General features: G+C 55.1%; 1 protein-coding gene across 1 annotated transcript in view; it reads left to right on the forward strand.

The window, feature by feature from the left end:
* Positions 1–858: 858 nt before the first annotated feature.
* The window catches only part of LOC148542267 (protein kinase C delta type-like), a 30577-nt gene continuing 10081 nt past the window's right edge, over positions 859–21354 (forward strand). The window contains exons 1-4 of the mRNA XM_088469379.1: positions 859–1315; positions 1560–1612; positions 4005–4088; positions 20574–20744. Of these exons, the coding sequence (XP_088325505.1) occupies positions 859–1315; positions 1560–1612; positions 4005–4088; positions 20574–20744 (765 nt within the window). The remainder of the gene's footprint in view (positions 1316–1559; positions 1613–4004; positions 4089–20573; positions 20745–21354) is intronic.

Here is a 21354-nt window from a genome sequence, read left to right on the forward strand (position 1 = left end):
CGACCATCGGGCTTGCGACGGAGACCCTGCGGTAGGGTCTCGCTGCCGCAAGCCCTGGAGTGATTTTGGCTCTATCAGAGCCAAAATCACTCCCACTGACATCACTAGTGATGTCAGTGGGGCCGGCTTCAGACGGTAGGCATTCCCATGGGAACGCCTCCATCTGGCAGCCACGCCCCCGGCACGCCCACCAAAGGGGGCGTGCTGTCAATCAACATCGACAGCACGCCCCCCTTGGTGCGAGACCCGGAGCGACGGAGAGCCCGTCGCTATCCGGGTCTCGCGCATGCGCACGACGGAGCTCCCTCTGTCGTGCGCATGCGCAGTGGGGCAACATCGACCCGCTTGCGAGCGTCCTGCGCTCACGAGCGGGTCTGAATGACCCCCACTGTTTCAAAAGGACACTTTTATTCATCATTTGACTTTTTACTAGTACACATGATATCACATTTGACAGAGGTTCCCAAACTCCGCCATTATATTCCAGGTTTTAAGGATATCCATGTTGTAGCACAGGTGATCTAATTAGCACCTCAACCAATTTGATTTAACCTTCTGGGCTCAAGCATGGATATCCTCAAAACCTGGACTGTAGTGGCGTGTTTGCCATATAGAGTTTTATTATTTGTTGTGTGTGTGTGTATATATATATATATATAAGACACAGCCCCAAAGATTCTCATCCCTTAGAACCAAGAGTGTTAAGGACAGTGATGTCACAAACTGCTTTGTGATGTCACCTGGCTGCTGGCTCAGTGACTTATCAACATCATTTTCCTCTTTGTATCTTCACCATTTCCAGTGGTAAGGTGCTTTTCTTATGCTTAGCGAGCTTGTGTTTATTATATAATATATAACATGAGAACGAAAAAGAGAAAGCGACCAAAGAAGAACAGGTGCGCTGCAGAGGAGCTAGAGGCTCCTAGCGGGAGGAATAAGGAGGAGAATGTAGGTGAGGTGGGAGGTGACCTTCACAATATCGTAGAGAAAGGAGGCACTCAGGTGAGCACGGAGAACCAGGCATCTGAGGTGGCCTCAAAGACTCTCCAAAAGAAGAACAAAAAGAGTCAGACTAGATCTAAGAAGCCATCTGACGAGGCCCCTAATAAGAGGAGGAAGGTGGATAAGACCAGCAGTAATAGAGCAGCCATTAAGAGGCCCTTAGACAAGATGGGGGACAATGGGAGGAATAAAAAAAAGAAAGTGGAGAAGCCAGAAGACCCAGGCGAGGGACCCAGTGCGCCCACCAGTACTGCCATAGCTGTGTCACATCGGAGGGGCAATAAGCGGTCTCACACAAGTGAGGACACAGGCGGTAAAAAGAAATTTAAGACAATAGGTAAATTATTTTTATTTCAGAATATCAAATGTATTGTAATAACGTGAGGTGTAAGGTACAGTAGTAATGCTGTCAGGGTCCGGGTACTGGAGGAGGTGTTGCTACGACCCCTTCCCAACAATTTATTCACAAAGTACTCTGCCCTGCGGGCTGGAAAGGGGTAGGGCCGGATTTGTCCCCGTCAGCCAGGGGCAGATCGGCCCCCCTCCCTTGCAGAGAGAGAAAGGAGACCGCAACTCAGGAGCAGCAGCCTCCTCATTCTCCCTGCCCAATGTGCAATTGACATGAGTAAAGAGAACCCCTCCACCCGATACCACTAACTGCCGTGTGTAAGCACCAAAAACAAGCGCACGAGTCAGCCGTAGCTCTGATCCTAAATATGTGCGCTGCTCGGGGAGGCGCAAGTTATCTTACGCTACTGGACTTGCTCATGAAGACCCAGATCCGCCTCACCAAGCACAAGGGGCGCTAAAGTGTTTTTTACCTGCAGCTCGCAGAACTGGCGCAAATCGTGCACGTGCACCGTGCGATACATTTTATGTGACATGATCATATTGCTCTCCTGTGCAACGGTAAATCAGGCCCTATGTACATAGCGCCAACATTTATATATTACAGGTAATTCATTGTGATCTAGCAGCAAACTGGCGCATTTCCCTGCTAAACCTGCTCTTTCCCTTACTGGGCCTGATTCAGGGTTGTACGCAAACCCGATGGCCGGGGGACTGAGCCTGTGCAGAGCGGGTCCTGCCTCATTGCATGCGGTGCCCCCTTAGCCACAGCCTGGTTGACAGGTTGTGCTCATTTGGGAGCGGGGAGGGGGTGGCGCAGCAGCAGATCCTCTGACGCAGCAGCGGATCACACAGTCATGACGCTTCCTGCAGCATTAGTATATAATCACATAGCAGCTGCATCCAAAGACGCTGCTGCTTCTGCTGTGTGTACTGCGTCCATCTCTGGCTCAGGCGCAATGTGGACATGAGCACTAATAGGCAGCCTCGCTTTTCCTTCTCTCTCTGTAATCAGTATCACCACTATGAACTTGTCATAGGTGTAATGTATTTACCCCTCTCACACCTCTCACCGCTGGTCACATCTTTTCCTTATCACCCAGCTCTCCGCCCACGCTTTATTATATAATAATTACTATCTGCAGCACCGGTCACCTTGTTGTTCTATTGTCCTATCCAATGTTGTACTCCTTATTAATCTGTTCCTTCTCTGTCATGCCCCAAGAACATATGTTAAAAGAGCCGGAATCGGTATGTAATACCGACAGTCGGGACCCAGGCAGTCAGAACCCCGATGCCTGGATCCATACTTGCTTACACTCCCGATTTGGTCGAGAGCCTCCCGAAAATCGGGTGCCGCTCCCGACCTCCTGAGAAGGCAGGCAATTCTCCCGGCTGCCGGCCACCCCTCCTATCCAACCCGCAATAACCCATGCAACCCCTGCAGCGGGGGGGGGGCGGTTATGCGATTTGCATCCTTTTGGCCCCGCCCCCTGCTTCACAATGCCTATTTTATCAACATTGTGTAGCGGGGGCGGGGACAAACTGATGAGATCGCATGACCCCGCCCCCACCATGCCCACAAGTGCCGTCACTCGCCCGGCCACTCCCCCTTGTCCCAACCACGCCCCCCGACCTGTTGATCTGGCTGCTCCCTCCCGGAAAGAGCAGCCAGATAGTCGGCAAGTATTCTGGATCCTGACAGGGTTAACATACCAACACTTGGTGGTTGGTATGCTAACCCTTCCCCTCCCCTTACCCTAACCCTCCCTCTGTGGTGCCTGAACCTATCTCTCCCCCCCTAGTGCCTAAACCTAACCTCCCCCTCCCCGCACCCTAAACCTAACCCTCCCCCCTTAGTGCCTAACCCTAACCCATAAACCTAACCCTCCCCCCCGCTACTAACCATCGGCATCCCAGTTGTCAGGATGCTGGCGCCGGCATTCTGCCCAGCATCAGTATTATGACGCCGGGATTGTGAGCATCGGCATCCCCTCCACCGGGATGCCGAATGCATCCCATAAAGTCACATAATAATATACTGACTGGGTACTACAGAAAAACAGCATTAATACTGTACCTCATGGTTCATAACAAATTACCCCAGTTTTATACTTTCCTCTTTCTGAGTAGGATGTATCATGTATCACATTTTGGAAGCCATACATCCTGCCACTGATCACATGCATAGCGGCGTTTAGTCATGCACTATGCATGTACAACCGCGTTTATAAATGTAAAGTTCCGATAAGAGCTGCCATTCGCTGTGTGCAGACTTCCAGGTTTATGACCCGGGAGTGTTTCTGTGCATGCGCGGATTGCGGCCTGCACAAGTTGTGGGGGACACTGGGAAAGATCCTATTGGATCCCTGTTGGAGAATTATGCGGTAAGAAGACAATAAGCTTCTTTTAGGTTATGGGGTACAAACTCCACAAAGTTTCGCTTTCCGGAGCTTGGTGCCTATAGGGAATGTGGTCAAACCTCAGAAAACAGCAGTTTTTGGGATTTTGACCGCATTTTGGGCTTGACGCGTCCCACCCTCTATGCTAGAATTATCTGTAACATTTAAAAGTTACAGTGATGGAAAAAAAAAACCCCACAAAGTTAATTTCAGTTAAAAATGCTGATTTCTGTTTATTAAGGTGGAAGTAAGACCCCCCAGGAGCCATCGGCTGCCTCTCACCCCTTGGGAAGTTTAACCTTCCATGGAAAGATCGGCGAGGGCAGTTTCGGGAAGGTAAGTGATCAGTAGGCAGACAGAACAGACAGTCTGATGACATAAGAACGTTACTTGCTATGTCATATATTTATCAGTCATTATATACACAATGGGCGCTCGCCATTATAAATACGGTGGGGTCCATATGAAAAGGCAAATCTGGAAACAGCAGCATATTCCTTGTTCTGCCCCCATATCTGTTTTGGACTGTTCCTGCATGGCTGGATTAAGGTTTGTGGGGGCCCCAGGACAGCTAACTTGTGCGGGCCCCAATAATATAATCAATATATGCTGGCGATGTTATTAAAAAGTATACACAAATGTGACACGCCCACTGTAGTGCCCCCAGTACTCATTATGCCACACAGAAACCCCAGTAAGAAATGTTATAGCACTCTCCCCCCCCACGCTGATGATGTAGCTATGTGTAGGGGGTCCCCAGGGTGGGGGAGTGGTCTCTTGCAGCGACAGGAAGCACTTCCTGATGTTAGTGTATGTGGGGTGCGGTGACTGACCATAACGTTACAGATGGCACAGTGGGGGCACATTCTCACGCTGTGGTCAGTTTTATTGTCACCTTCTGTTTGTACAATGATCTCTGGGAGTGTCAGCTCCGCAGGCTCTGCAGCTCCGCAGCTGAGTCCCTATGCGCAGTGCTTCTGTCCCTTAGTACCTGTGATGTAGCATCGCCTACCCTGCATTACGTACTGCACCGCTCCCTGGGGTCCCAGTCCTCACTCTCTGTCTCATCCAGGTGTTGCTGGCTTCCCATTCCATCACCAGACAGCAGCTGAGGCCCTCTGCACAGTGCTTCTGTCCCTTAGTACCTGTGATGTAGCATTGCCCACCCTGCATTACATACTGTACCACCGCTCCCTGGGGTCCCAGTCCTCACTCTTTGTCTCATCCAGGTGTTGCTGGCTTCCCATTCCATCACCAGACAGCAGCTGAGGCCCTCTGCACAGTGCTTCTGTCCCTTAGTACCTGTGATGTAGCATTGCCCACCCTGCATTACATACTGCTCCGCTCCCTGGGGTCCCAGTCCTCACTCTCTGTCTCATCCAGGTGTTGCTGGCTTCCCATTCCATCACCAGACAGCAGCTGAGGCTCTCTGCGCAGTGCTTCTGTCCCTTAGTACCAGTGATGTAGCATTGCCCACCCTGCATTACATACTGCACCGCTCCCTGGGGTCCCAGTCCTCACTCTCTGTCTCATCCAGGTGTTGCTGGCTTCCCATTCCATCACCAGACAGCGGCTGAGGCCCTCTGCGCAGTGCTTCTGTCCCTTAGTACCTGTGATGTAGCATTGCCCACCCTGCATTACATACTGCTCCGCTCCCTGGGGTCCCAGTTCTCACTCTCTGTCTCATCCAGGTGTTGCTGGCTTCCCATTCCATCACCAGACAGCAGCTGAGGCCCTCTGCGCAGTGCTTCTGTCCCTTAGTACCTGTGATGTAGCATTGCCCACCCTGCATTACATACTGCTCCGCTCCCTGGGGTCCCAGTCCTCACTCTCTGTCTCATCCAGGTGTTGCTGGCTTCCCATTCCATCACCAGACAGCAGCTGAGGCCCTCTACGCAGTGCTTCTGTCCCTTAGTACCTGTGATGTAGCATTGCCCACCCTGCATTACATACTGCACCGCTCCCTGGGGTCCCAGTCCTCACTCTCTGTCTCATCCAGGTGTTGCTGGCTTCCCATTCCATCACCAGACAGCAGCTGAGGCCCTCTGCGCAGTGCTTCTGTCCCTTAGTACCAGTGATGTAGCATTGCCCACCATGCATTACATACTGCACCGCTCCCTGGGGTCCCAGTCCTCACTCTCTGTCTCATCCAGGTGTTGCTGGCTTCCCATTCCATCACCAGACAGCAGCTGAGGCCCTCTGCGCAGTGCTTCTGTCCCTTAGTACCTGTGATGTAGCATTGCCCACCCTGCATTACATACTGCACCGCTCCCTGGGGTCCCAGTCCTCACTCTCTGTCTCATCCAGGTGTTGCTGGCTTCCCATTCCATCACCAGACAGCAGCTGAGGCCCTCTGCACAGTGCTTCTGTCCCTTAGTACCTGTGATGTAGCATTGCCCACCCTGCATTACATACTGTACCACCGCTCCCTGGGGTCCCAGTCCTCACTCTTTGTCTCATCCAGGTGTTGCTGGCTTCCCATTCCATCACCAGACAGCAGCTGAGGCCCTCTGCACAGTGCTTCTGTCCCTTAGTACCTGTGATGTAGCATTGCCCACCCTGCATTACATACTGCTCCGCTCCCTGGGGTCCCAGTCCTCACTCTCTGTCTCATCCAGGTGTTGCTGGCTTCCCATTCCATCACCAGACAGCAGCTGAGGCTCTCTGCGCAGTGCTTCTGTCCCTTAGTACCAGTGATGTAGCATTGCCCACCCTGCATTACATACTGCACCGCTCCCTGGGGTCCCAGTCCTCACTCTCTGTCTCATCCAGGTGTTGCTGGCTTCCCATTCCATCACCAGACAGCGGCTGAGGCCCTCTGCGCAGTGCTTCTGTCCCTTAGTACCTGTGATGTAGCATTGCCCACCCTGCATTACATACTGCTCCGCTCCCTGGGGTCCCAGTTCTCACTCTCTGTCTCATCCAGGTGTTGCTGGCTTCCCATTCCATCACCAGACAGCAGCTGAGGCCCTCTGCGCAGTGCTTCTGTCCCTTAGTACCTGTGATGTAGCATTGCCCACCCTGCATTACATACTGCTCCGCTCCCTGGGGTCCCAGTCCTCACTCTCTGTCTCATCCAGGTGTTGCTGGCTTCCCATTCCATCACCAGACAGCAGCTGAGGCCCTCTACGCAGTGCTTCTGTCCCTTAGTACCTGTGATGTAGCATTGCCCACCCTGCATTACATACTGCACCGCTCCCTGGGGTCCCAGTCCTCACTCTCTGTCTCATCCAGGTGTTGCTGGCTTCCCATTCCATCACCAGACAGCAGCTGAGGCCCTCTGCGCAGTGCTTCTGTCCCTTAGTACCAGTGATGTAGCATTGCCCACCCTGCATTACATACTGCACCGCTCCCTGGGGTCCCAGTCCTCACTCTCTGTCTCATCCAGGTGTTGCTGGCTTCCCATTCCATCACCAGACAGCAGCTGAGGCCCTCTGCGCAGTGCTTCTGTCCCTTAGTACCAGTGATGTAGCATTGCCCACCCTGCATTACATACTGCTCCGCTCCCTGGGGTCCCAGTCCTCACTCTCTGTCTCATCCAGGTGTTGCTGGCTTCCCATTCCATCACCAGACAGCAGCTGAGGCCCTCTGCGCAGTGCTTCTGTCCCTTAGTACCTGTGATGTAGCATTGCCCACCCTGCATTACATACTGCACCGCTCCCTGGGGTCCCAGTCCTCACTCTCTGTCTCATCCAGGTGTTGCTGGCTTCCCATTCCATCACCAGACAGCAGCTGAGGCCCTCTGCGCAGTGCTTCTGTCCCTTAGTACCTGTGATGTAGCATTGCCCGCCCTGCATTACATACTGCACCGATCCCTGGGGTCCCCAGTCCTCACTCTCTGTCTCATCCAGGTGTTGCTGGCTTCCCATTCCATCACCAGACAGCAGCTGAGGCCTTCTGCGCAGTGCTTCTGTCCCTTAGTACCTGTGATGTAGCATTGCCCGCCCTGCATTACATACTGCACCGCTCCCTGGGGTCCCAGTCCTCACTCTCTGTCTCATCCAGGTGTTGCTGGCTTCTCATTCCATCACCAGACAGCAGCTGAGGCCTTCTGCGCAGTGCTTCTGTCCCTTAGTACCAGTTATGTAGCATTGCCCGCCCTGCATTACATACTGCACCGCTCCCTGGGGTCCCAGTCCTCACTCTCTGTCTCATCCAGGTGTTGCTGGCTTCCCATTCCATCACCAGACAGCGGCTGAGGCCCTCTGTGCAGTGCTTCTGTCCCTTAGTACCAGTGATGTAGCATCGCCCACCCTGCATTACATACTGCACCGATCCCTGGGGTCCCAGTCCTCACTCTCTGTCTCATCCAGGTGTTGCTGGCTTCCCATTCCATCACCAGACAGCAGCTGAGGCCCTCTGCACAGTGCTTCTGTCCCTTAGTACCTGTGATGTAGCATTGCCCACCCTGCATTACATACTGTACCACCGCTCCCTGGGGTCCCAGTCCTCACTCTTTGTCTCATCCAGGTGTTGCTGGCTTCCCATTCCATCACCAGACAGCAGCTGAGGCCCTCTGCACAGTGCTTCTGTCCCTTAGTACCTGTGATGTAGCATTGCCCACCCTGCATTACATACTGCTCCGCTCCCTGGGGTCCCAGTCCTCACTCTCTGTCTCATCCAGGTGTTGCTGGCTTCCCATTCCATCACCAGACAGCAGCTGAGGCTCTCTGCGCAGTGCTTCTGTCCCTTAGTACCAGTGATGTAGCATTGCCCACCCTGCATTACATACTGCACCGCTCCCTGGGGTCCCAGTCCTCACTCTCTGTCTCATCCAGGTGTTGCTGGCTTCCCATTCCATCACCAGACAGCGGCTGAGGCCCTCTGCGCAGTGCTTCTGTCCCTTAGTACCTGTGATGTAGCATTGCCCACCCTGCATTACATACTGCTCCGCTCCCTGGGGTCCCAGTTCACACTCTCTGTCTCATCCAGGTGTTGCTGGCTTCCCATTCCATCACCAGACAGCAGCTGAGGCCCTCTGCGCAGTGCTTCTGTCCCTTAGTACCTGTGATGTAGCGTTGCCCACCCTGCATTACATACTGCTCCGCTCCCTGGGGTCCCAGTCCTCACTCTCTGTCTCATCCAGGTGTTGCTGGCTTCCCATTCCATCACCAGACAGCAGCTGAGGCCCTCTACGCAGTGCTTCTGTCCCTTAGTACCTGTGATGTAGCATTGCCCATCCTGCATTACATACTGCACCGCTCCCTGGGGTCCCAGTCCTCACTCTCTGTCTCATCCAGGTGTTGCTGGCTTCCCATTCCATCACCATACAGCAGCTGAGGCCCTCTGCGCAGTGCTTCTGTCCCTTAGTACCAGTGATGTAGCATTGCCCACCCTGCATTACATACTGCACCGCTCCCTGGGGTCCCAGTCCTCACTCTCTGTCTCATCCAGGTGTTGCTGGCTTCCCATTCCATCACCAGACAGCAGCTGAGGCCCCCTGCGCAGTGCTTCTGTCCCTTAGTACCTGTGATGTAGCATTGCCCACCCTGCATTACATACTGCACCGCTCCCTGGGGTCCCAGTCATCACTCTCTGTCTCATCCAGGTGTTGCTGGCTTCCCATTCCATCACCAGACAGCAGCTGAGGCCCTCTGCGCAGTGCTTCTGTCCCTTAGTACCTGTGATGTAGCATTGCCCGCCCTGCATTACATACTGCACCGATCCCTGGGGTCCCCAGTCCTCACTCTCTGTCTCATCCAGGTGTTGCTGGCTTCCCATTCCATCACCAGACAGCAGCTGAGGCCTTCTGCGCAGTGCTTCTGTCCCTTAGTACCTGTGATGTAGCATTGCCCACCCTGCATTACATACTGTACCACCGCTCCCTGGGGTCCCAGTCCTCACTCTTTGTCTCATCCAGGTGTTGCTGGCTTCCCATTCCATCACCAGACAGCAGCTGAGGCCCTCTGCCCAGTGCTTCTGTCCCTTAGTACCTGTGATGTAGCATTGCCCACCCTGCATTACATACTGCTCCGCTCCCTGGGGTCCCAGTCCTCACTCTCTGTCTCAACCAGGTGTTGCTGGCTTCCCATTCCATCACCAGACAGCAGCTGAGGCTCTCTGCGCAGTGCTTCTGTCCCTTAGTACCAGTGATGTAGCATTGCCCACCCTGCATTACATACTGCACCGCTCCCTGGGGTCCCAGTCCTCACTCTCTGTCTCATCCAGGTGTTGCTGGCTTCCCATTCCATCACCAGACAGCGGCTGAGGCCCTCTGCGCAGTGCTTCTGTCCCTTAGTACCTGTGATGTAGCATTGCCCACCCTGCATTACATACTGCTCCGCTCCCTGGGGTCCCAGTTCTCACTCTCTGTCTCATCCAGGTGTTGCTGGCTTCCCATTCCATCACCAGACAGCAGCTGAGGCCCTCTGCGCAGTGCTTCTGTCCCTTAGTACCTGTGATGTAGCATTGCCCACCCTGCATTACATACTGCTCCGCTCCCTGGGGTCCCAGTCCTCACTCTCTGTCTCATCCAGGTGTTGCTGGCTTCCCATTCCATCACCAGACAGCAGCTGAGGCCCTCTACGCAGTGCTTCTGTCCCTTAGTACCTGTGATGTAGCATTGCCCACCCTGCATTACATACTGCACCGCTCCCTGGGGTCCCAGTCCTCACTCTCTGTCTCATCCAGGTGTTGCTGGCTTCCCATTCCATCACCAGACAGCAGCTGAGGCCCTCTGCGCAGTGCTTCTGTCCCTTAGTACCAGTGATGTAGCATTGCCCACCCTGCATTACATACTGCACCGCTCCCTGGGGTCCCAGTCCTCACTCTCTGTCTCATCCAGGTGTTGCTGGCTTCCCATTCCATCACCAGACAGCAGCTGAGGCCCTCTGCGCAGTGCTTCTGTCCCTTAGTACCTGTGATGTAGCATTGCCCACCCTGCATTACATACTGCACCGCTCCCTGGGGTCCCAGTCCTCACTCTCTGTCTCATCCAGGTGTTGCTGGCTTCCCATTCCATCACCAGACAGCAGCTGAGGCCCTCTGCGCAGTGCTTCTGTCCCTTAGTACCTGTGATGTAGCATTGCCCGCCCTGCATTACATACTGCACCGATCCCTGGGGTCCCCAGTCCTCACTCTCTGTCTCATCCAGGTGTTGCTGGCTTCCCATTCCATCACCAGACAGCAGCTGAGGCCTTCTGCGCAGTGCTTCTGTCCCTTAGTACCTGTGATGTAGCATTGCCCGCCCTGCATTACATACTGCACCGCTCCCTGGGGTCCCAGTCCTCACTCTCTGTCTCATCCAGGTGTTGCTGGCTTCTCATTCCATCACCAGACAGCAGCTGAGGCCTTCTGCGCAGTGCTTCTGTCCCTTAGTACCAGTTATGTAGCATTGCCCGCCCTGCATTACATACTGCACCGCTCCCTGGGGTCCCAGTCCTCACTCTCTGTCTCATCCAGGTGTTGCTGGCTTCCCATTCCATCACCAGACAGCGGCTGAGGCCCTCTGTGCAGTGCTTCTGTCCCTTAGTACCAGTGATGTAGCATCGCCCACCCTGCATTACATACTGCACCGATCCCTGGGGTCCCAGTCCTCTCTCTCTGTCTCATCCAGGTGTTGCTGGCTTCCCATTCCATCACCAGACAGCAGCTGAGGCCCTCTGCGCAGTGCTTCTGTCCCTTAGTACCTGTGATGTAGCATTGCCCACCCTGCATTACATACTGCACCGCTCCCTGGGGTCCCAGTCCTCACTCTCTGTCTCATCCAGGTGTTGCTGGCTTCCCATTCCATCACCAGACAGCAGCTGAGGCCCCCTGCGCAGTGCTTCTGTCCCTTAGTACCTGTGATGTAGCATTGCCCACCCTGCATTACATACTGCACCGCTCCCTGGGGTCCCAGTCCTCACTCTCTGTCTCATCCAGGTGTTGCTGGCTTCCCATTCCATCACCAGACAGCAGCTGAGGCCCTCTGCGCAGTGCTTCTGTCCCTTAGTACCTGTGATGTAGCATTGCCCGCCCTGCAGTACATACTGCACCAATCCCTGGGGTCCCCCAGTCCTCACTCTCTGTCTCATCCAGGTGTTGCTGGCTTCCCATTCCATCACCAGACAGCAGCTGAGGCCTTCTGCGCAGTGCTTCTGTCCCTTAGTACCTGTGATGTAGCATTGCCCACCCTGCATTACATACTGTACCACCGCTCCCTGGGGTCCCAGTCCTCACTCTTTGTCTCATCCAGGTGTTGCTGGCTTCCCATTCCATCACCAGACAGCAGCTGAGGCCCTCTGCACAGTGCTTCTGTCCTTTAGTACCTGTGATGTAGCATTGCCCACCCTGCATTACATACTGCTCCGCTCCCTGGGGTCCCAGTCCTCACTCTCTGTCTCAACCAGGTGTTGCTGGCTTCCCATTCCATCACCAGACAGCAGCTGAGGCTCTCTGCGCAGTGCTTCTGTCCCTTAGTACCAGTGATGTAGCATTGCCCACCCTGCATTACATACTGCACCGCTCCCTGGGGTCCCAGTCCTCACTCTCTGTCTCATCCAGGTGTTGCTGGCTTCCCATTCCATCACCAGACAGCGGCTGAGGCCCTCTGCGCAGTGCTTCTGTCCCTTAGTACCTGTGATGTAGCATTGCCCACCCTGCATTACATACTGCTCCGCTCCCTGGGGTCCCAGTTCTCACTCTCTGTCTCATCCAGGTGTTGCTGGCTTCCCATTCCATCACCAGACAGCAGCTGAGGCCCTCTGCGCAGTGCTTCTGTCCCTTAGTACCTGTGATGTAGCATTGTCCACCCTGCATTACATACTGCTCCGCTCCCTGGGGTTCCAGTCCTCACTCTCTGTCTCATCCAGGTGTTGCTGGCTTCCCATTCCATCACCAGACAGCAGCTGAGGCCCTCTACGCAGTGCTTCTGTCCCTTAGTACCTGTGATGTAGCATTGCCCACCCTGCATTACATACTGCACCGCTCCCTGGGGTCCCAGTCCTCACTCTCTGTCTCATCCAGGTGTTGCTGGCTTCCCATTCCATCACCAGACAGCAGCTGAGGCCCTCTGCGCAGTGCTTCTGTCCCTTAGTACCAGTGATGTAGCATTGCCCACCCTGCATTACATACTGCACCGCTCCCTGGGGTCCCAGTCCTCACTCTCTGTCTCATCCAGGTGTTGCTGGCTTCCCATTCCATCACCAGACAGCAGCTGAGGCCCCCTGCGCAGTGCTTCTGTCCCTTAGTACCTGTGATGTAGCATTGCCCACCCTGCATTACATACTGCACCGCTCCCTGGGGTCCCAGTCATCACTCTCTGTCTCATCCAGGTGTTGCTGGCTTCCCATTCCATCACCAGACAGCAGCTGAGGCCCTCTGCGCAGTGCTTCTGTCCCTTAGTACCTGTGATGTAGCATTGCCCGCCCTGCATTACATACTGCACCGATCCCTGGGGTCCCCAGTCCTCACTCTCTGTCTCATCCAGGTGTTGCTGGCTTCCCATTCCATCACCAGACAGCAGCTGAGGCCTTCTGCGCAGTGCTTCTGTCCCTTAGTACCTGTGATGTAGCATTGCCCACCCTGCATTACATACTGTACCACCGCTCCCTGGGGTCCCAGTCCTCACTCTTTGTCTCATCCAGGTGTTGCTGGCTTCCCATTCCATCACCAGACAGCAGCTGAGGCCCTCTGCCCAGTGCTTCTGTCCCTTAGTACCTGTGATGTAGCATTGCCCACCCTGCATTACATACTGCTCCGCTCCCTGGGGTCCCAGTCCTCACTCTCTGTCTCAACCAGGTGTTGCTGGCTTCCCATTCCATCACCAGACAGCAGCTGAGGCTCTCTGCGCAGTGCTTCTGTCCCTTAGTACCAGTGATGTAGCATTGCCCACCCTGCATTACATACTGCACCGCTCCCTGGGGTCCCAGTCCTCACTCTCTGTCTCATCCAGGTGTTGCTGGCTTCCCATTCCATCACCAGACAGCGGCTGAGGCCCTCTGCGCAGTGCTTCTGTCCCTTAGTACCTGTGATGTAGCATTGCCCACCCTGCATTACATACTGCTCCGCTCCCTGGGGTCCCAGTTCTCACTCTCTGTCTCATCCAGGTGTTGCTGGCTTCCCATTCCATCACCAGACAGCAGCTGAGGCCCTCTGCGCAGTGCTTCTGTCCCTTAGTACCTGTGATGTAGCATTGCCCACCCTGCATTACATACTGCTCCGCTCCCTGGGGTCCCAGTCCTCACTCTCTGTCTCATCCAGGTGTTGCTGGCTTCCCATTCCATCACCAGACAGCAGCTGAGGCCCTCTACGCAGTGCTTCTGTCCCTTAGTACCTGTGATGTAGCATTGCCCACCCTGCATTACATACTGCACCGCTCCCTGGGGTCCCAGTCCTCACTCTCTGTCTCATCCAGGTGTTGCTGGCTTCCCATTCCATCACCAGACAGCAGCTGAGGCCCTCTGCGCAGTGCTTCTGTCCCTTAGTACCAGTGATGTAGCATTGCCCACCCTGCATTACATACTGCACCGCTCCCTGGGGTCCCAGTCCCCACTCTCTGTCTCATCCAGGTGTTGCTGGCTTCCCATTCCATCACCAGACAGCAGCTGAGGCCCTCTGCGCAGTGCTTCTGTCCCTTAGTACCTGTGATGTAGCATTGCCCACCCTGCATTACATACTGCACCGCTCCCTGGGGTCCCAGTCCTCACTCTCTGTCTCATCCAGGTGTTGCTGGCTTCCCATTCCATCACCAGACAGCAGCTGAGGCCCTCTGCGCAGTGCTTCTGTCCCTTAGTACCTGTGATGTAGCATTGCCCGCCCTGCATTACATACTGCACCGATCCCTGGGGTCCCCAGTCCTCACTCTCTGTCTCATCCAGGTGTTGCTGGCTTCCCATTCCATCACCAGACAGCAGCTGAGGCCTTCTGCGCAGTGCTTCTGTCCCTTAGTACCTGTGATGTAGCATTGCCCGCCCTGCATTACATACTGCACCGCTCCCTGGGGTCCCAGTCCTCACTCTCTGTCTCATCCAGGTGTTGCTGGCTTCTCATTCCATCACCAGACAGCAGCTGAGGCCTTCTGCGCAGTGCTTCTGTCCCTTAGTACCAGTTATGTAGCATTGCCCGCCCTGCATTACATACTGCACCGCTCCCTGGGGTCCCAGTCCTCACTCTCTGTCTCATCCAGGTGTTGCTGGCTTCCCATTCCATCACCAGACAGCGGCTGAGGCCCTCTGTGCAGTGCTTCTGTCCCTTAGTACCAGTGATGTAGCATCGCCCACCCTGCATTACATACTGCACCGATCCCTGGGGTCCCAGTCCTCTCTCTCTGTCTCATCCAGGTGTTGCTGGCTTCCCATTCCATCACCAGACAGCAGCTGAGGCCCTCTGCGCAGTGCTTCTGTCCCTTAGTACCTGTGATGTAGCATTGCCCACCCTGCATTACATACTGCACCGCTCCCTGGGGTCCCAGTCCTCACTCTCTGTCTCATCCAGGTGTTGCTGGCTTCCCATTCCATCACCAGACAGCAGCTGAGGCCCCCTGCGCAGTGCTTCTGTCCCTTAGTACCTGTGATGTAGCATTGCCCACCCTGCATTACATACTGCACCGCTCCCTGGGGTCCCAGTCCTCACTCTCTGTCTCATCCAGGTGTTGCTGGCTTCCCATTCCATCACCAGACAGCAGCTGAGGCCCTCTGCGCAGTGCTTCTGTCCCTTAGTACCTGTGATGTAGCATTGCCCGCCCTGCATTACATACTGCACCAATCCCTGGGGTCCCCCAGTCCTCACTCTCTGTCTCATCCAGGTGTTGCTGGCTTCCCATTCCATCACCAGACAGCAGCTGAGGCCTTCTGCGCAGTGCTTCTGTCCCTTAGTACCTGTGATGTAGCATTGCCCACCCTGCATTACATACTGTACCACCGCTCCCTGGGGTCCCAGTCCTCACTCTTTGTCTCATCCAGGTGTTGCTGGCTTCCCATTCCATCACCAGACAGCAGCTGAGGCCCTCTGCGCAGTGCTTCTGTCCCTTAGTACCTGTGATGTAGCATTGCCCACCCTGCATTACATACTGCACCGCTCCCTGGGGTCCCAGTCCTCACTCTCTGTCTCATCCAGGTGTTGCTGGCTTCCCATTCCATCACCAGACAGCAGCTGAGGCCCTCTGTGCAGTGCTTCTGTCCCTTAGTACCTGTGATGTAGCATTGCCCGCCCTGCATTACATACTGCACCGATCCCTGGGGTCCCCAGTCCTCACTCTCTGTCTCATCCAGGTGTTGCTGGCTTCCCATTCCATCACCAGACAGCAGCTGAGGCCTTCTGCGCAGTGCTTCTGTCCCTTAGTACCTGTGATGTAGCATTGCCCGCCCTGCATTACATACTGCACCGCTCCCTGGGGTCCCAGTCCTCACTCTCTGTCTCATCCAGGTGTTGCTGGCTTCTCATTCCATCACCAGACAGCAGCTGAGGCCTTCTGCGCAGTGCTTCTGTCCCTTAGTACCAGTTATGTAGCATTGCCCGCCCTGCATTACATACTGCACCGCTCCCTGTGGTCCCAGTCCTCACTCTCTGTCTCATCCAGGTGTTGCTGGCTTCCCATTCCATCACCAGACAGCGGCTGAGGCCCTCTGTGCAGTGCTTCTGTCCCTTAGTACCAGTGATGTAGCATCGCCCACCCTGCATTACATACTGCACCGATCCCTGGGGTCCCAGTCCTCTCTCTCTGTCTCATCCAGGTGTTGCTGGCTTCCCATTCCATCACCAGACAGCAGCTGAGGCCCTCTGCGCAGTGCTTCTGTCCCTTAGTACCTGTGATGTAGCATTGCCCACCCTGCATTACATACTGCACCGCTCCCTGGGGTCCCAGTCCTCACTCTCTGTCTCATCCAGGTGTTGCTGGCTTCCCATTCCATCACCAGACAGCAGCTGAGGCCCCCTGCGCAGTGCTTCTGTCCCTTAGTACCTGTGATGTAGCATTGCCCACCCTGCATTACATACTGCACCGCTCCCTGGGGTCCCAGTCCTCACTCTCTGTCTCATCCAGGTGTTGCTGGCTTCCCATTCCATCACCAGACAGCAGCTGAGGCCCTCTGCGCAGTGCTTCTGTCCCTTAGTACCTGTGATGTAGCATTGCCCGCCCTGCATTACATACTGCACCAATCCCTGGGGTCCCCCAGTCCTCACTCTCTGTCTCATCCAGGTGTTGCTGGCTTCCCATTCCATCACCAGACAGCAGCTGAGGCCTTCTGCGCAGTGCTTCTGTCCCTTAGTACCTGTGATGTAGCATTGCCCACCCTGCATTACATACTGTACCACCGCTCCCTGGGGTCCCAGTCCTCACTCTTTGTCTCATCCAGGTGTTGCTGGCTTCCCATTCCATCACCAGACAGCAGCTGAGGCCCTCTGCACAGTGCTTCTGTCCCTTAGTACCTGTGATGTAGCATTGCCCACCCTGCATTACATACTGCTCCGCTCCCTGGGGTCCCAGTCCTCACTCTCTGTCTCAACCAGGTGTTGCTGGCTTCCCATTCCATCACCAGACAGCAGCTGAGGCTCTCTGCGCAGTGCTTCTGTCCCTTAGTACCAGTGATGTAGCATTGCCCACCCTGCATTACATACTGCACCGCTCCCTGGGGTCCCAGTCCTCACTCTCTGTCTCATCCAGGTGTTGCTGGCTTCCCATTCCATCACCAGACAGCGGCTGAGGCCCTCTGCGCAGTGCTTCTGTCCCTTAGTACCTGTGATGTAGCATTGCCCACCCTGCATTACATACTGCTCCGCTCCCTGGGGTCCCAGTTCTCACTCTCTGTCTCATCCAGGTGTTGCTGGCTTCCCATTCCATCACCAGACAGCAGCTGAGGCCCTCTGCGCAGTGCTTCTGTCCCTTAGTACCTGTGATGTAGCATTGTCCACCCTGCATTACATACTGCTCCGCTCCCTGGGGTTCCAGTCCTCACTCTCTGTCTCATCCAGGTGTTGCTGGCTTCCCATTCCATCACCAGACAGCGGCTGAGGCCCTCTGTGCAGTGCTTCTGTCCCTTAGTACCAGTGATGTAGCATCACCCACCCTGCATTACATACTGCACCGATCCCTGGGGTCCCAGTCCTCTCTCTCTGTCTCATCCAGGTGTTGCTGGCTTCCCATTCCATCACCAGACAGCAGCTGAGGCCCTCTGCGCAGTGCTTCTGTCCCTTAGTACCTGTGATGTAGCATTGCCCACCCTGCATTACATACTGCACCGCTCCCTGGGGTCCCAGTCCTCACTCTCTGTCTCATCCAGGTGTTGCTGGCTTCCCATTCCATCACCAGACAGCAGCTGAGGCCCTCTGCGCAGTGCTTCTGTCCCTTAGTACCTGTGATGTAGCATTGCCCGCCCTGCATTACATACTGCACCGATCCCTGGGGTCCCCAGTCCTCACTCTCTGTCTCATCCAGGTGTTGCTGGCTTCCCATTCCATCACCAGACAGCAGCTGAGGCCTTCTGCGCAGTGCTTCTGTCCCTTAGTACCTGTGATGTAGCATTGCCCGCCCTGCATTACATACTGCACCGCTCCCTGGGGTCCCAGTCCTCACTCTCTGTGTCATCCAGGTGTTGCTGGCTTCTCATTCCATCACCAGACAGCAGCTGAGGCCTTCTGCGCAGTGCTTCTGTCCCTTAGTACCAGTTATGTAGCATTGCCCGCCCTGCATTACATACTGCACCGCTCCCTGGGGTCCCAGTCCTCACTCTCTGTCTCATCCAGGTGTTGCTGGCTTCCCATTCCATCACCAGACAGCGGCTGAGGCCCTCTGTGCAGTGCTTCTGTCCCTTAGTACCAGTGATGTAGCATCGCCCACCCTGCATTACATAGTGCACCGATCCCTGGGGTCCCAGTCCTCACTCTCTGTCTCATCCAGGTGTTGCTGGCTTCCCATTCCATCACCAGACAGCAGCTGAGGCCCTCTGCACAGTGCTTCTGTCCCTTAGTACCTGTGATGTAGCATTGCCCACCCTGCATTACATACTGTACCACCGCTCCCTGGGGTCCCAGTCCTCACTCTTTGTCTCATCCAGGTGTTGCTGGCTTCCCATTCCATCACCAGACAGCAGCTGAGGCCCTCTGCACAGTGCTTCTGTCCCTTAGTACCTGTGATGTAGCATTGCCCACCCTGCATTACATACTGCTCCGCTCCCTGGGGTCCCAGTCCTCACTCTCTGTCTCATCCAGGTGTTGCTGGCTTCCCATTCCATCACCAGACAGCAGCTGAGGCTCTCTGCGCAGTGCTTCTGTCCCTTAGTACCAGTGATGTAGCATTGCCCACCCTGCATTACATACTGCACCGCTCCCTGGGGTCCCAGTCCTCACTCTCTGTCTCATCCAGGTGTTGCTGGCTTCCCATTCCATCACCAGACAGCGGCTGAGGCCCTCTGCGCAGTGCTTCTGTCCCTTAGTACCTGTGATGTAGCATTGCCCACCCTGCATTACATACTGCTCCGCTCCCTGGGGTCCCAGTTCTCACTCTCTGTCTCATCCAGGTGTTGCTGGCTTCCCATTCCATCACCAGACAGCAGCTGAGGCCCTCTGCGCAGTGCTTCTGTCCCTTAGTACCTGTGATGTAGCGTTGCCCACCCTGCATTACATACTGCTCCGCTCCCTGGGGTCCCAGTCCTCACTCTCTGTCTCATCCAGGTGTTGCTGGCTTCCCATTCCATCACCAGACAGCAGCTGAGGCCCTCTACGCAGTGCTTCTGTCCCTTAGTACCTGTGATGTAGCATTGCCCACCCTGCATTACATACTGCACCGCTCCCTGGGGTCCCAGTCCTCACTCTCTGTCTCATCCAGGTGTTGCTGGCTTCCCATTCCATCACCAGACAGCAGCTGAGGCCCTCTGCGCAGTGCTTCTGTCCCTTAGTACCAGTGATGTAGCATTGCCCACCCTGCATTACATACTGCACCGCTCCCTGGGGTCCCAGTCCTCACTCTCTGTCTCATCCAGGTGTTGCTGGCTTCCCATTCCATCACCAGACAGCAGCTGAGGCCCCCTGCGCAGTGCTTCTGTCCCTTAGTACCTGTGATGTAGCATTGCCCACCCTGCATTACATACTGCACCGCTCCCTGGGGTCCCAGTCCTCACTCTCTGTCTCATCCAGGTGTTGCTGGCTTCCCATTCCATCACCAGACAGCAGCTGAGGCCCTCTGCGCAGTGCTTCTGTCCCTTAGTACCTGTGATGTAGCATTGCCCGCCCTGCATTACATACTGCACCGATCCCTGGGGTCCCCAGTCCTCACTCTCTGTCTCATCCAGGTGTTGCTGGCTTCCCATTCCATCACCAGACAGCAGCTGAGGCCTTCTGCGCAGTGCTTCTGTCCCTTAGTACCTGTGATGTAGCATTGCCCGCCCTGCATTACATACTGCACCGCTCCCTGGGGTCCCAGTCCTCACTCTCTGTCTCATCCAGGTGTTGCTGGCTTCTCATTCCATCACCAGACAGCAGCTGAGGCCTTCTGCACAGTGCTTCTGTCCCTTAGTACCAGTTATGTAGCATTGCCCGCCCTGCATTACATACTGCACCGCTCCCTGGGGTCCCAGTCCTCACTCTCTGTCTCATCCAGGTGTTGCTGGCTTCCCATTCCATCACCAGACAGCGGCTGAGGCCCTCTGCGCAGTGCTTCTGTCCCTTAGTACCAGTGATGTAGCATCGCCCACCCTGCATTACATACTGCACCGATCTCTGGGGTCCCACTCCTCACTCTCTGTCTCATCCAGGTGTTGCTGGCCTCCCATTCCATCACCAGACAGCAGCTGAGGCCCTCTGTGCAGTGCTTCTGTCCCTTAGTACCTGTGATGTAGCATCGCCCACCCTGCATTACATACTGCTCCGCTGCCTGGGGTCCTAGTCCTCACTCTCTGTCTCATCCAGGTGTTGCTGGCTTCCCATTCCATCACCAGACAGCAGCTGGCTGTGAAAATAGTACAAAAGAGGACATTAGTGACCGACTTTAGGGACTCCTTGTTCATAGAGCGAGACATCCTGGCAATCACTGGGGAGAGCGCGTTCTTCACGCACGGATATGCCACGCTCCAGACACCGGTAAGAGTCTCTGTCACAATGATGACTAACGTCTTATTACACCAAGTAACAGCTTCGCTTTACAAAAATAAAATATTGATTGTGTCTCATCGGTTCCTTATAACAGTTCTTGTTTTCAGACACTTGTATGTATCACCTCCCTCCTACAGGTCACAGCCAGGCTATCCAATGCCACAGCTTGCTGGCTATTTTATTGCAAATATATAGATTATGTAAATGAGTTGAGCAAGGTGTATGAGGACTAAGGTAATAATACAACCGGTCTTGCTGTGGTAGCGGTAACACTTTTCCTGTCAGGTTACCGTTCCATCAGAGCACGCCTCCCCCCCCTCCCTTACCTGTCAGTGGCAGCAGCCTGTGCCCCCCCCACTCTCCAGACAGCAGCACAAGTCTCGTCTGCATGAGCGGAGGGAAGGGGAGTGATCGCAGTGATCACATGCCACCCCCTGGATTGGCTGAGGGGTACACCCCTTCCCCTTGCGCCGCCAATACTATTTTTTATTTATTTACTTCTCTTGTAAGGAGGCGTGGCCATGGCCAGCATAGCAGGGGGTGTGGCACGACATAAGAGATGATGCAGCATAGGGGGCGGAGCGGGAACGTGACCTCG

The sequence above is a fragment of the Taudactylus pleione genome, unplaced genomic scaffold (genome assembly GCF_031769625.1).
Source record: "Taudactylus pleione unplaced genomic scaffold, aTauple2 ptg000013l, whole genome shotgun sequence".
NCBI lineage: Eukaryota > Metazoa > Chordata > Amphibia > Anura > Myobatrachidae > Taudactylus > Taudactylus pleione.